This window comes from Narcine bancroftii, chromosome 10 (genome assembly GCF_036971445.1).
Source record: "Narcine bancroftii isolate sNarBan1 chromosome 10, sNarBan1.hap1, whole genome shotgun sequence".
NCBI classification, from domain to species: Eukaryota; Metazoa; Chordata; class Chondrichthyes; order Torpediniformes; family Narcinidae; genus Narcine; species Narcine bancroftii.
Genome location: NC_091478.1, coordinates 1,783,631 through 1,798,006, shown reverse-complemented (window position 1 = coordinate 1,798,006; position 14,376 = coordinate 1,783,631). Strand labels below are relative to the sequence as shown.

At 45.4% G+C, this 14,376-nt stretch overlaps 1 protein-coding gene across 4 annotated transcripts in view; it reads left to right on the top strand.

Annotated features, from left to right (window-relative positions):
• Window positions 1-14,376, top strand: part of LOC138744074 (kinase non-catalytic C-lobe domain-containing protein 1) — a 175,103-nt gene that overhangs the window by 139,028 nt on the left and 21,699 nt on the right. For 2 of the 4 annotated variants that reach the window (XM_069899568.1, XM_069899566.1), the window contains exons 27-28: window positions 1,697-1,819; window positions 5,230-5,289. The exons of 1 other annotated variant lie outside the window; for it this stretch is intronic. In XM_069899568.1, coding sequence (XP_069755669.1) covers window positions 1,697-1,819; window positions 5,230-5,289 — 183 coding nt within the window. The remainder of the gene's footprint in view (window positions 1-1,696; window positions 1,820-5,229; window positions 5,290-14,376) is intronic. One more of the 4 variants, XM_069899567.1, reaches the window with a different exon arrangement.

The window sequence follows — 14,376 nt, the reverse complement described above, 5'->3', positions numbered from 1 at the left end:
TTGAACCACTGATATCTGTGACACACACTCCACTCACTTTTCCAAGATTTTGACTCCATGACAGGAAAGAATGGAGTACGACATGGATACAAACATTGTGTTATTCACATGGACAAGCTGGCTTGGTTCTTTTTGATTGCAGAGATAGACAATCGGCAATAGGTGCAGGTTGGCTATAAACACGTGGTTAGTCTGGTCAGGCAGAGGATGGAAGTGGTACAGCACATGTGGAATGTCGCATCAAGTATTGCACAATCCGCATCCCGATCAGAACCCCCCCCACCCCGCTCAGCCTGGTCAGAACCCTCCCCCACCCCCCACCACGCTTAGCCCGGCCTAGGGCGCAAGGTAGTCTGGCAATGGCCCTGGGAATGGGTGAAAGTGAATGAAAATGGAAGGATCAAGGTACAAGCTCCCACACGAACCACCTTCCCACCCCTTCAAACACCTCTGGCCTATCTATGGCAGAACTTGTGACTCCCATGTGGCCCTCATCAGACACCTCAGAACCCATAAAGTAGAGTGGAAGAAAGGCATCTGCCAGCTCCAAAGTACCACCTAAGAAATAAAAAGGAAAAAGATGGCTGGCCTTTTGAAATTCTCTAAAGGTCCCAGAAAGATATGAATTGTTCCAGGATGATGTAGCTATTCTCCTTGAGGGGGAAATGGTTGAAAGCATTTGATAGTGATTAGAGTTGTGTGTCAGGTTTAGATATGGAATATAGAAATAAGCTGTGTTCATTGGCAGTGATTCAAGGATCAAAGGATACATTTACTGAAATAGGCAAAAGTTATGGAAAGTGTGTATCTGAGGAAATTATGGAAATAGAGTCAATCAGGACTTCCAGATTTAATTGAAAATACACTTCAGGGAAAATAATCTGCAAGCTCTGGAGAAAAAAAATGAAGTTTGGGATTAACACAATTGTTTCACTGCTATTTTCACAATTAATTAAATGTAATAACATGACCAGGTTTAATAAGCAACTCTCAGTAGTCACTGCAGCAATAACCTGTAAATAAAATGAATGGTCTCCAGAACAACAAACATCTTCATTTCTACAAGGTATTCAAGGCATTAAGTGCTTTCCTCTTGATTCATATTGCTTATTTTTTCTTGGGCTGCTTGAATTTTCTCAGTCAAGTTTATTCATAGTTGACCCTGAAAGTCACCTACATTGCATGTATACTGATCATTTATTTGAGTGGTCCTTAACTCCTCCTGTCCTATGACTTTGCACTAGTTTTCATCCTTTATGTTCCAACTTGTGTTTGACCATTTCCAGAACTCCTGCTGACCTCATAAGTCATGTATTTGTTTGAAACATCTTCTTGCTGCTAACCCATGCATCAATAAGTTTCTCTGCTTCAAAAGATATTGTATGCATCTCTCCACAAAGGCAGTGAACAGATAGTATGAAGTTTTAAATTAATATAGAGACTTTCTCTTTTGGTTTTGTGTTGGGATTGTAATTATTAATCCTTAGCTACAAAATGTATACCTCAATATTATAATGTAACATTTAGACAATTTTTTAAATAAAAATTTTCACAATACATAAATAAAAATTATTTAAATTTTAAAATAAAATAATGTCACACATTAACCTTGTAAGTCGTCCATAAAATAAAATGTTTGTCCCTGTTGCTCATTAATTAAAATAATCTAATATCTGTCATGCATTTGTTTTTTTAGTCACAAAGTGCACTTCTGTCAAAATTTCTATCCATTGGAAAATTTTGTTATGAATGGAGAAATTTTGCCACAGCCATGCAGATTCTCAGCAGCCTCGAAAACCTTATAGTGCGTCAATTACCTGTAAGTAATTGCTACGGTTGGAAAATAACTTGTTTGTCTGAGGCAATTAATGCTTCATATTTTGAGCAGTCAAAGCCAATGAAATAATGTTTTTACAATGACTTCATTTATCCTGGGCGAAGCAAAGGAAAAAATATCAACCAGGGTTCTACTTCCAAATGCTGTCTGATTACATCTTTATATTCAACTTTGAAAAGAGAGGATGAGACAAGAACAGTTATGTGGAATGATCTAGACTCAGAGGAGCAGAAGGTAGAATAGAGATAAGATAATGAAGGACAAGGAGCACTGATGGGAATAATTTACAGGCCCCCTACACTTTTTACTCATCTTGACATTGAAATCACTGAGAAGGACTAGCTTATTCCCATTAGGAAGTAGCCAGGGTTTTTTCAAGGTTGATAAACTTGGCCTCATCTATATTTTTAGGGTTGAGGGCATATGCACAATGGGAGGTGGGTCTTGTGCAGTACTTCCACTCCTGTTTCTTTTCTTGTCCACACGTCACCTCCTGCTGCCGGCCACCATTCTGCTCCTGCTCCCTGCAATACCTCTGCCCATGGTACCCTTACTTTGATCTCAGCCATATTCTTGCCCTGGTCCCAGGTGTACTCCTGCCCACTCTAATAATACCTTTTCAGTACTTCTTACCAGATGCTATACATCATCTCTGATATATAGGCAGCCACAGCCATTGGTCACCAGTGAAAAAGAGACAAGACCTCAAACTCAACACAAAGCTAATGATTGACCTGGCAGCAGTGGCCCCATGCCCTTATGTGCTTCTAAAACATGCCCAACCCAAAATAGACCTTGTAAACAACTGGAAAAATACCATTGACATTGACTCCACAAACTCATCCAAATGTACTGTCAGCAGAATTCCAAGAGTTTTGATGAGAATGTTAAGAGAAAAAATGTAACTGGAGAAAAAATTGGTCCCCTTAATGATCAGTGTGGTTGCCTACATGTGGGCCCACAGGGAATCGGTGAAGTCTTCAATGAATACTTCTCATCTGTATTTACTGTGGAGAAACCTGTGTAAACTAAAGAATTCAGGAGAAAGAACAGTGATGTCCTGAAACATACTCACATTACAAATATTGTGCAAAGGAAGGGAAGAATTTGCTGGTGCCTGGCAGAGATTATTGTATCAACCTTAACTATGGGTGAGGGACCAGATCGAGTGAAGGGCAACAAGGACAAGCCAGGGAACTAGTGGTCAGGAAGCCTAACATCAGTGGTGGGAATTCTGAGAGATGGCATCTATCCCCATTGAGAAAGACAAGGACTGATAAGGGATAGTCAGCAAGATTTTGTACATGGGAAATCCTGTCTCAAGACCGATAATTTTGAAGAGGTGACCGAGGGTTGATGAAGAAAGGGCAGCAGACATGGTCTACTATAGCAGGCTTTTGACAAGGTCCAAAATCGTAAGCTGGTCTGGAAGGCAATTTATGTGCATAGTGAATTAGCCAATAGGATACAAAATCGGCCTGGTAGTAGGAGACAGAGGATTGTCATGGAGGGCTGTTTCTGAAGAAACAGGCCTGTGACCAGTGATGTTTCGCAGAAATGGATGGGTTCACTGTTACTTTCTTATCCACTTTGTTGACATATACTGTATATAACAATGTTAGTGGCATGATTAGGTTTGTTGATGACATCAAAGTTGATGTTATGGTGTTCAGAGAAGAAGAATGTTTGAGGCTATAACAGGATCCAGATCAACTGGCAGAGTGGGCCAAAGAATGGCACAATGAAATTTAACTCATACAGGTCAAAACTAGGGCAGATGATCATTCCAGATACTGGAAACTGCATCAACACACGAAATGCTGGAAGAACTCGTGGGTCAGCAGCACCAGTGGAAAGCAATAGACAATTAACATTTTGGGATGAAACCATTCATTAGGAATAGCAAGTAACAGGCAGAAGCCTGAATAAATGTGTGTGGAATTAAACCATGGCAGCAAAATCACTGTGAATAACAGAGTCCCAGGGGTTGTTGTGGAACAGAGAGATGTACATACTTCTGAGAAAATGGTAACGTAGGTGGTAAAGAAGGTACAGCCATCCAGACCAGGAGTATTATGTGCAATTCTAGTCACTATACTATCAAAAGGATGTTCTTAAACTAGAGAGGATGCAGGAAAGATTCACAAGAATATTGCCAGGACTGGAGGTCTTGAGTTATAAGGAGAGACTGGATAGGCTGGGACTGTTTATCCCGGAGTGAAGGAGGCTGAGGAATCACCTGATAAAGGTTAAGAAAATCATGAGGTGCATAGATAAAATGGATTGTCATTGTCTTTTTTCCAGAGTATAAAAATCTTTTTAAAAAATTTGAGGTGAGAGGGAACAAATTTATAAGGGATCTGAAGTAAAATTTTCACACACTGTAAGTTGGGAGAAAAAAAACATAGGGACAGGTATAATTACAAGATATTTGGACACGTGCATGCAAAGGAAGATTTGGAGAACTATGGGTCAAATGTAGGCAGATAGGACAATCTCAGGAAGGCACCTTGGTTGGAATGTTCGAATTGGGTCAAAGGGCTTGTTTCAGTTCTTCATGAATCTATGAACAAACCAAAATTGATGTCTACTTCCAAACATCATCCCCTGTACTGGGGCCCTGATCACCATCACTCAGCTCTGATGAACAGTCTCCCAAAACAGCATTTGACTCTGAGCTTCATCATAACAAGAGATTGCTAGCTAGACAGAGGCCAAGATTCAATAATGTTCTCCTTGGAAAAAGTATAATGGATCCCTTGCACATTTAATGGAGCCCTATTTTCCCTCTACACTTGGTTCTGTTGAAGAATCTTGACCCATATATTAGCTAACTGTTTGTCTCATTAATCCATTGAGTTCTTCAGGCAGTAAAAATGTTGCAGTTGATTTGTTTTAATAAAGTTAGACAAGAAAGTCTGCAGATGCTGAGGTCAAGTGCAATGTACAAATGAGCTGGAGAAATTCAGCAGGTCACACAGATCCATAGGAAGTAAAGGATAACCAATGTTTCGGGCTTGGGTAAAGTACATGACCCAGGTCTGAAACATTGGCTACCCTTCGCTTCCTATGGATGCTGTGTGACCTGCTGAGTTTCTCCAGCATGTTTGTTTATTGCACTTGTTTTGATACTGTAGCTTTGGCTTCAACTACTCTAGTCCATGAGTGCTCTGTCTGTTGTGCTTTGTAATAATTTCTGTAATTACTTTCTGTACAAACATGTTATTGTGACCATAATTACCAGCAATGGAGATGTGGTATTTTCAGTGATCACCCAGAAAGTGCAAAAAAAAGCTTCATTCTTTCAGTATTAAAAACATGATTGTTGTTTCTCTCTTTTGTATATAAAAATCTTTCCACAATTTTAATGTCTGGTTCAATATCATTTTCAGTCTTGGAAAAGCTTGTCCTCAAAAGCGTTGGAAATCATGGAGGAACTAGCAGGTGTACAGGTATTAAATATATTTTAAAAGTGACCAAAATTCCACTTAATTTATTTTATCAATAAAACTTAGCTTTCGGTGGGTTTAAGTGAAGGGAAACACATGGTGAAAATGAGCAGGATTGTACATCGTAAACCCATCACCAATGGGACAAACATGAATGTTAGCATTCAAAACTAAATTGAGAAGATATGTCCATCTATCTGATGGATAGTTTAATATGCTTGTGACGATTTAAAGTGAGGGTGAAAAGAACTACCAAATCAGAATTTAAGACCCCTTTCAGGAGAGCAAATAGCAAGTATAGACCGGGTATATGGTAACTACCTATATAACCTGGAAACAAATAGCAAGTATAGACTGGGTATATGGTAACTACCTATATCTTCTTTGGCTTGGCTTCGCGGACGAAGATTTATGGCGGGGGTAAAAGTCCACGTCAGCTGCAGGCTCGTTTGTGGCTGACAAGTCCGATGCGGGACAGGCAGACACGGTTGCACCGGCTGCAGGGGAAAATTGGTTGGTTGGGGTTGGGTGTTGGGTTTTTCCTCCTTTGCCTTTTGTCAGTGAGGTGGGCTCTGCGGTCTTCTTCAAAGGAGGTTGCTGCCCGCCAAACTGTGATGCGCCAAGATGCACGGTTTGAGGCGTTATCAGCCCACTGGCGGTGGTCAATGTGGCAGGCACCAAGAGATTTCTTTAGGCAGTCCTTGTACCTTTTCTTTGTTGCACCTCTGTCACGGTGAGCTCGCCATATAACACGATCTTGGGAAGGCGATGGTCCTCCATTCTGGAGACGTGACCCATCCAGCGCAGCTGGATCTTCAGCAGCGTGGACTCGATGCTGTCGACCTCTGCCATCTCGAGTACTTCGACGTTAGGGATGAAAGCACTCCAATGGATGTTGAGGATGGAGCGGAGACAACGCTGGTGGAAGCGTTCTAGGATCCGTAGGTGGTGCCGGTAGAGGACCCATGATTCGGAGCCGAACAGGAGTGTGGGTATGACAACGGCTCTGTATACGCTTATCTTTTTGAGGTTTTTCAGTTGGTTGTTTTTCCAGACTCTCTTGTGTAGTCACCCAAAGGCGCTATTTGCCTTGGCGAGTCTGTTGTCTATCTCATTGTCGATCCTTGCATCTGATGAAATGGTGCAGCCGAGATAGGTAAACTGGTTGACCGTTTTGAGTTTTGTGTGCCCGATGGAGATGTGGGGGGGCTGGTAGTCATGGTGGGGAGCTGGCTGATGGAGGACCTCAGTTTTCTTCAGGCTGACTTCCAGGCCAAACATTTTGGCAGTTTCCGCAAAGCAGGACGTCAAGCGCTGAAGAGCTGGCTCTGAATGGGCAACTAAAGCGGCACCTATATAACCTGGAAACAAATAGCAAGTATAGACCGGGTATATGGTAACTACCTCCTTTTTCTTTGGCTTGGCTTCGCGGACGAAGATTTATGGAGGGGGTAAAAAGTCCACGTCAGCTGCAGGCTCGTTTGTGGCTGACAAGTCCGATGCGGGACAGGCAGACACGATTGCAGCGGTTGCAAGGGAAAATTGGTTGGTTGGGGTTGGGTGTTGGGTTTTTCCTCCTTTGCCTTTTTTCAGTGAGGTGGGCTCTGCGGTCTTCTTCAAAGGAGGCTGCTGCCCGCCAAACTGTGATGCGCCAAGATGCACGGTTTGAGGCGTTATCAGCCCACTGGCGGTGGTCAATGTGGCAGGCACCAAGAGATTTCTTTAGGCAGTCCTTGTACCTTTTCTTTGGTGCACCTCTGTCACGGTGGCCAGTGGAGAGCTCGCCATATAATACGATCTTGGGAAGGCGATGGTCCTCCATTCTGGAGACGTGACCCATCCAGCGCAGCTGGATCTTCAGCAGCGTGGACTCGATGCTGTCGACCTCTGCCATCTCGAGTACCTCGACGTTAGGGGTGTGAGCGCTCCAATGGATGTTGAGGATGGAGCGGAGACAACGCTGGTGGAAGCGTTCTAGGAGCCGTAGGTGGTGCCGGTAGAGGACCCATGATTCGGAGCCGAACAGGAGTGTGGGTATGACAACGGCTCTGTATGCGCTTATCTTTGTGAGGTTTTTCAGTTGGTTGTTTTTCCAGACTCTTTTGTGTAGTCTTCCAAAGGCGCTATTTGCCTTGGCGAGTCTGTTGTCTATCTCATTGTCGATCCTTGCATCTGATGAAATGGTGCAGCCGAGATAGGTAAACTGGTTGACCGTTTTGAGTTTTGTGTGCCCGATGGAGATGTGGGGGGGCTGGTAGTCATGGTGGGGAGCTGGCTGATGGAGGACCTCAGTTTTCTTCAGGCTGACTTCCAGGCCAAACATTTTGGCAGTTTCCGCAAAGCAGGACGTCAAGCGCTGAAGAGCTGGCTCTGAATGGGCAACTAAAGCGGCATCATCTGCAAAGAGTAGTTCACGGACAAGTTTCTCTTGTGTCTTGGTGTGAGCTTGCAGGCGCCTCAGATTGAAGAGACTGCCATCCGTGCGGTACCGGATGTAAACAGCGTCTTCATTGTTGGGGTCTTTCATGGCTTGGTTCAGCATCATGCTGAAGAAGATTGAAAAGAGGGTTGGTGCGAGAACACAGCCTTGCTTCACGCCATTGTTAATGGAGAAGGGTTCAGAGAGCTCATTGCTGTATCTGACCCGACCTTGTTGGTTTTCGTGCAGTTGGATAATCATGTTGAGGAACTTTGGGGGACATCCGATGCGCTCTAGTATTTGCCAAAGCCCTTTCCTGCTCACGGTGTCGAAGGCTTTGGTGAGGTCAACAAAGGTGATGTAGAGTCCTTTGTTTTGTTCTCTGCACTTTTCTTGGAGCTGTCTGAGGGCAAAGACCATGTCAGTGGTTCCTCTGTTTGCGCGAAAGCCGCACTGTGATTCTGGGAGAATATTCTCGGCGACACTAGGTATTATTCTATTTAGTAGAATCCTAGCGAAGATTTTGCCTGCAATGGAGAGCAACGTGATTCCCCTGTAGTTTGAGCAGTCTGATTTCTCACCTTTGTTTTTGTACAGGGTGATGATGGTGGCATCACGAAGATCCTGAGGCAGTTTACCTTGGTCCCAACAAAGCTTGAAAAACTCATGCAGTTTGGCATGCAGAGTTTTGCCGCCAGCCTTCCAGACTTCTGGGGGGATTCCATCCATACCTGCTGCTTTGCCACTTTTCAGTTGTTCGATTGCCTTATATGTCTCATCCAGGGTGGGAACCTCATCCAGCTCTAGCCTTAGGGGCTGTTGAGGGAGCTGGAGCAGGGCGGAATCTTGGACTGAGCGGTTGGTACTGAAAAGAGATTGGAAGTGTTCTGACCATCGGTTGAGGATGGAGATCTTGTCGCTGAGGAGGACTTTGCCGTCTGAGCTGCGCAGCGGGCTTTGGACTTGGGGTGAGGGGCCGTACACAGCCTTTAGAGCCTCGTAGAAACCCCTGAAGTCGCCAATGTCCGCGCTGAGCTGTGTTCGTTTGGCGAGGCTAGTCCACCACTCATTTTGCATCTCCCGGAGTTTGCGCTGAAGATGGCTGCATGCGCGACGGAAGGCTTGTTTTTTCTCTGGACAGGACGGCTTTGTAAGGTGAGCCTGGTGGGCAGCTCGCTTCTTTGCCAGCAGCTCCTGGATTTCCTGGCTGTTTTCGTCAAACCAGTCCTTGTTTTTCCTGGAGGAGAAGCCCAGTACCTCTTCAGTGGATTGAAGTATGGTAGTCTTCAACTGATCCCAGAGGGTTTCAGGGGACGGGTCCGTGAGGCGGGTTGCAACATCGAGCTTTGCTTTGAGGTTTGCCTGGAAGTTTCCTCTCGCTTCGTCTGACTGCAGTTTTCCAACATTGAACCTCTTTCTGGGGGCTTTATTGTTCCTGGGCTTTGGCTTGAAGTGAAGGTTGAGCTTGCAGCGAACCAGCCGGTGGTCAGTGTGGCATTCCGCGCTAGGCATGACCCTGGTGTGGAGCACATCTTGTTTGTCACTTTCTCGCACCAGGATGTAGTCCAGGAGGTGCCAGTGTTTGGATCGGGGATGCATCCAGGTGGTCTTAAGGCTGTCCCTCTGCTGAAAAAGGGTGTTTGTAATGACAAGCCGCTGTTCTGCGCAGAGCTCCAACAGGAGGCGCCCATTGTCGTTGCACTTGCCGACGCCATGCTTGCCCAGGATTCCTGGCCAGGTTTCTGAGTCTTTGCCGACACGAGCGTTGAAGTCGCCCAGGATGACAACCTTGTCGGCTATAGGCGTACGTTGGATGAGGTTGCGCAGGTCGGTGTAGAACTTGTTCTTTTCTGCTGGTTCCGCCTGGAGGGTTGGAGCATAGACACTGATGAGGGTGATGTGACGCTTGTTTTGAAGTGGGAGTCACATGGACATGATTCGGTCCGAGAGGCCTGTCGGAAGGTTTTCGAGTTTGGAGGCAATGAAGCTCTTGACCATGAAGCCTACACCAGATAGGCGTCGTTCATCCGAAGGCTTGCCAGACCAGTAGAGTGTGTAGCCCGCGCCGCATTCTTGGAGGCTGCCTACATCTGCCAGGCGGACTTCACTGAGAGCGGCTATGTTGATGTCAAGTCTGAGGAGTTCATGTGCAATGAGGGCAGACCGACGTTCAGGTCGGTGGCTGTCAGTCTTGTCTAGCATGGTTCTGATGTTCCAGCATGCTAGCTTGAGTTTGTGAGCATCTTTTGAGGGGGAGGACGTGGAGGGGGAGGACGTTGAGGGGGAGGACGTGGACCTGTCCTCGGGCCTGCGCAAAGGAGCTTTTAGGTGGAGTGCAGTGCGCGCAGTACTGGCCCCACCCTTTACAACCATGGTTCGTGTGCCGTGGCCAAGCAAGCTGGGACGTGGCAGCGAGGTCCTTGGGTCGTAGGTTTTATATCGGAGTGGCCTTCTTCTATGCAGGTTTCTTACCCGGGCTGGAGGGGCCTGCCTCCCCTCCTAGGTCGGTCCATACTGCCCGGACCGGGGCCGAGGCCGCCACAGTTCACCCTGTGCCTGGACTGGGGCCGCCGCCTCCCACTCCCTGCCCGGACCGGGGCCTCCGCCTGCCTCACTCGACCGAGGCCGGGGCCACCGTCTCCCCCTTGCTCCTGCCCGTATCGGGGCCGCCGCCGTCTACCCTTCGCCCGGACCGGGGCCGGGGCCGCTGCTGCTCTCCCTGTGCCTGGACTGGGGCCGCCGCCTCCCACTCCCTGTCCGGACCGGGGCCTCCGCCTGTCTCACTCGACCGAGGCCGGGGCCGCCGTCTCCCCCTTGCTCCTGCCCGTATCGGGGCCGCCGCCGTCTACCTATATAACTACCTATATAACCTGGAAACAAATAGCAAGTATAGACCGGGTATATGGTAACTACTATATAACCTGGAAACAAATAGCAAGTATAGACCGGGTATATGGTAACTACCTATATAACCTGGAAACAAATAGCAAGTATAGACCGGGTAAATGGTAACTACCTATATAACCTAGAAACAAATAGCAAGTATAGACCCGGTATATGGTAACTACCTATATAACGTGGAAACAAATAGCAAGTATAGACCGGGTATATGGTAACTACCTATATAACCTGGAAACAAATAGCAAGTATAGACCGGGTATATGGTAACTACCTATATAACCTGGAAACAAATAGCAAGTATAGACCGGGTATATGGTAACTACCTATATAACCTGGAAACAAATAGCAAGTATAGACTGGGTATATGGTAACTACCTATATAACCTGGAAACAAATAGCAAGTATAGACCGGGTATATGGTAACTACCTATATAAACTGGAAACAAATAGCAAGTATAGACCGGGTATATGGTAACTACCTATATAACCTGGAAACAAATAGCAAGTATAGACCGGATATATGGTAACTACCTATATAACCTGGAAACAAATAGCAAGTATAGACCGGGTATATGGTAACTACCTATATTTCTTTTCTCTTTCTTTGGCTTGGCTTCGCGGACAAAGATTTATGGAGGGGGTAAAAAGTCCACGTCAGCTGCAGGCTCGTTTGTGGCTGACAAGTCCGATGCGGGACAGGCAGACACGATTGCAGCGGTTGCAAGGGAAAATTGGTTGGTTGGGGTTGGGTGTTGGGTTTTTCCTCCTTTGCCTTTTGTCAGTGAGGTATATAACCTGGAAACAAATAGCAAGTATAGACCGGGTATATGGTAACTCCTATATAACCTGGAAACAAATAGCAAGTATAGACCGGGTAAATGGTAACTACCTATATAACCTAGAAACAAATAGCAAGTATAGACCAGGTATATGGTAACTACCTATATAACCTGGAAACAAATAGCAAGTATAGACCGGGTATATGGTAACTACCTATATAACCTGGAAACAAATAGCAAGTATAGACCGGGTATATGGTAACTACCTATATAACCTGGAAACAAATAGCAAGTATAGACTGGGTATATGGTAACTACCTATATAACCTGGAAACAAATAGCAAGTATAGACCGGGTATATGGTAACTACCTATATAAACTGGAAACAAATAGCAAGTATAGACCGGGTATATGGTAACTACCTATATAACCTGGAAACAAATAGCAAGTATAGACCGGATATATGGTAACTACCTATATAACCTGGAAACAAATAGCAAGTATAGACCGGGTATATGGTAACTACCTATATTTCTTTTCTCTTTCTTTGGCTTGGCTTCGCGGACGAAGATTTATGGAGGGGGTAAAAAGTCCACGTCAGCTGCAGGCTCGTTTGTGGCTGACAAGTCCGATGCGGGACAGGCAGACACGATTGCAGCGGTTGCAAGGGAAAATTGGTTGGTTGGGGTTGGGTGTTGGGTTTTTCCTCCTTTGCCTTTTGTCAGTGAGGTATATAACCTGGAAACAAATAGCAAGTATAGACCGGGTATATGGTAACTCCTATATAACCTGGAAACAAATAGCAAGTATAGACCGGGTAAATGGTAACTACCTATATAACCTAGAAACAAATAGCAAGTATAGACCCGGTATATGGTAACTACCTATATAACCTGGAAACAAATAGCAAGTATAGACCGGGTATATGGTAACTACCTATATAACCTGGGAACAAATGGACAAACTGGTATTTAAAGCCATTCAATAGGAAAACACCTTTGTGTGCCTGCCCCAAAGCTTAATTCCCAAGAAGTATTGTTTGTTTCATACTATTTTTATTGTCCTTTCTTTATAATTCTCAGGAATCCACCTCTGCAAAATGCAAATATCAAATTAGAAATCTTGTCAAACGCTCAACCAGCATCCGTGATGAAACTGTTTGCTAATGGGATGTTTGCAAATTGCCATAAAATTTCCCAAACTTGTAGATGGTAAAATGAAAACTTTCACTATCTATCTGCAAATACTTTGTGTTTGAAAGTTCAATCAAAGTTAGCAAAATGCTAACCATTTTGTAACTTTTTTTTGATGTGCAAGGAAGAAAGGGTACATTTCTTTGTCATATAATAAAAAATGATCCAAATTTTAAATTCTCTGCCCCTCATGTAAACAGTATTAACTTCAAATAGGTTTTTAATCATCTCTTCCACTTTCAAATATCAGCATGAATTCATTTTTTTCTTGCACATGCAAAGTGAAGGGAGAGGAGTTGAGGCGAGACAGCAGGAGCAAGTTTTTTTTTTACAGAATTGTGGGTGCCTGGAGAGCATTGCCAGGGATTGTGGTGGAGGCTAAAACATTAGGGGCATTTAATAGACACATGTCGCACATGCAGCCATCTTCAGCGCAAACTCCGGGAGATCCAAAATGAGTGGTGGACTAGCCTCGCCAAACGAACCCAGCTCAGCGCGGACATTGGCGACTTCAGGGGTTTCTACGAGGCTCTAAAGGCTGTGTATGGCCCCTCACCCCAAGTCCAAAGCCCGCTGCGCAGTTCAGACGGCAAAGTCCTCCTCAGCGACAAGATCTCCATCCTCAACCGATGGTCAGAACACTTCCAATCTCTTTTCAGTGCCAACCGCTCAGTCCAAGATTCCGCCCTGCTCCAGCTCCCTCAACAGCCCCTAAGGCTAGAGCTGGATGAGGTTCCCACCCTGGATGAGACATATAAGGCAATCGAACAACTGAAAAGTGGCAAAGCAGCAGGTATGGATGGAATCCCCCCCCAGAAGTCTGGAAGGCTGGCGGCAAAACTCTGCATGCCAAACTGCATGAGTTTTTCAAGCTTTGTTGGGACCAAGGTAAACTGCCTCAGGATCTTCGTGATGCCACCATCATCACCCTGTACAAAAACAAAGGCGAGAAATCAGACTGCTCAAACTACAGGGGAATCACGTTGCTCTCCATTGCAGGCAAAATCTTCGCTAGGATTCTACTAAATAGAATAATACCTAGTGTCGCCGAGAATATTCTCCCAGAATCACAGTGCGGCATTCGCGCAAACAGAGGAACCACTGACATGGTCTTTGCCCTCAGACAGCTCCAAGAAAAGTGCAGAGAACAAAACAAAGGACTCTACATCACCTTTGTTGACCTCACCAAAGCCTTCGACACCGTGAGCAGGAAAGGGCTTTGGCAAATACTGGAGCGCATCGGATGTCCCCCAAAGTTCCTCAACATGATTATCCAACTGCACGAAAACCAACAAGGTCGGGTCAGATACAGCAATGAGCTCTCTGAACCCTTCTCCATTAACAATGGCGTGAAGCAAGGCTGTGTTCTCGCACCAACCCTCTTTTCAATCTTCTTCAGCATGATGCTGAACCAAGCCATGAAAGACCCCAACAATGAAGACGCTGTTTACATCCGGTACCGCACGGATGGCAGTCTCTTCAATCTGAGGCGCCTGCAAGCTCACACCAAGACACAAGAGAAACTTGTCCGTGAACTACTCTTTGCAGATGATGCCGCTTTAGTTGCCCATTCAGAGCCAGCTCTTCAGCGCTTGACGTCCTGCTTTGCGGAAACTGCCAAAATGTTTGGCCTGGAAGTCAGCCTGAAGAAAACTGAGGTCCTCCATCAGCCAGCTCCCCACCATGACTACCAGCCCCCCCACATCTCCATCGGGCACACAAAACTCAAAACGGTCAACCAGTTTACCTATATCGGCTGCACCATTTCATCAGATGCAAGGATCGACAATGAGATAGA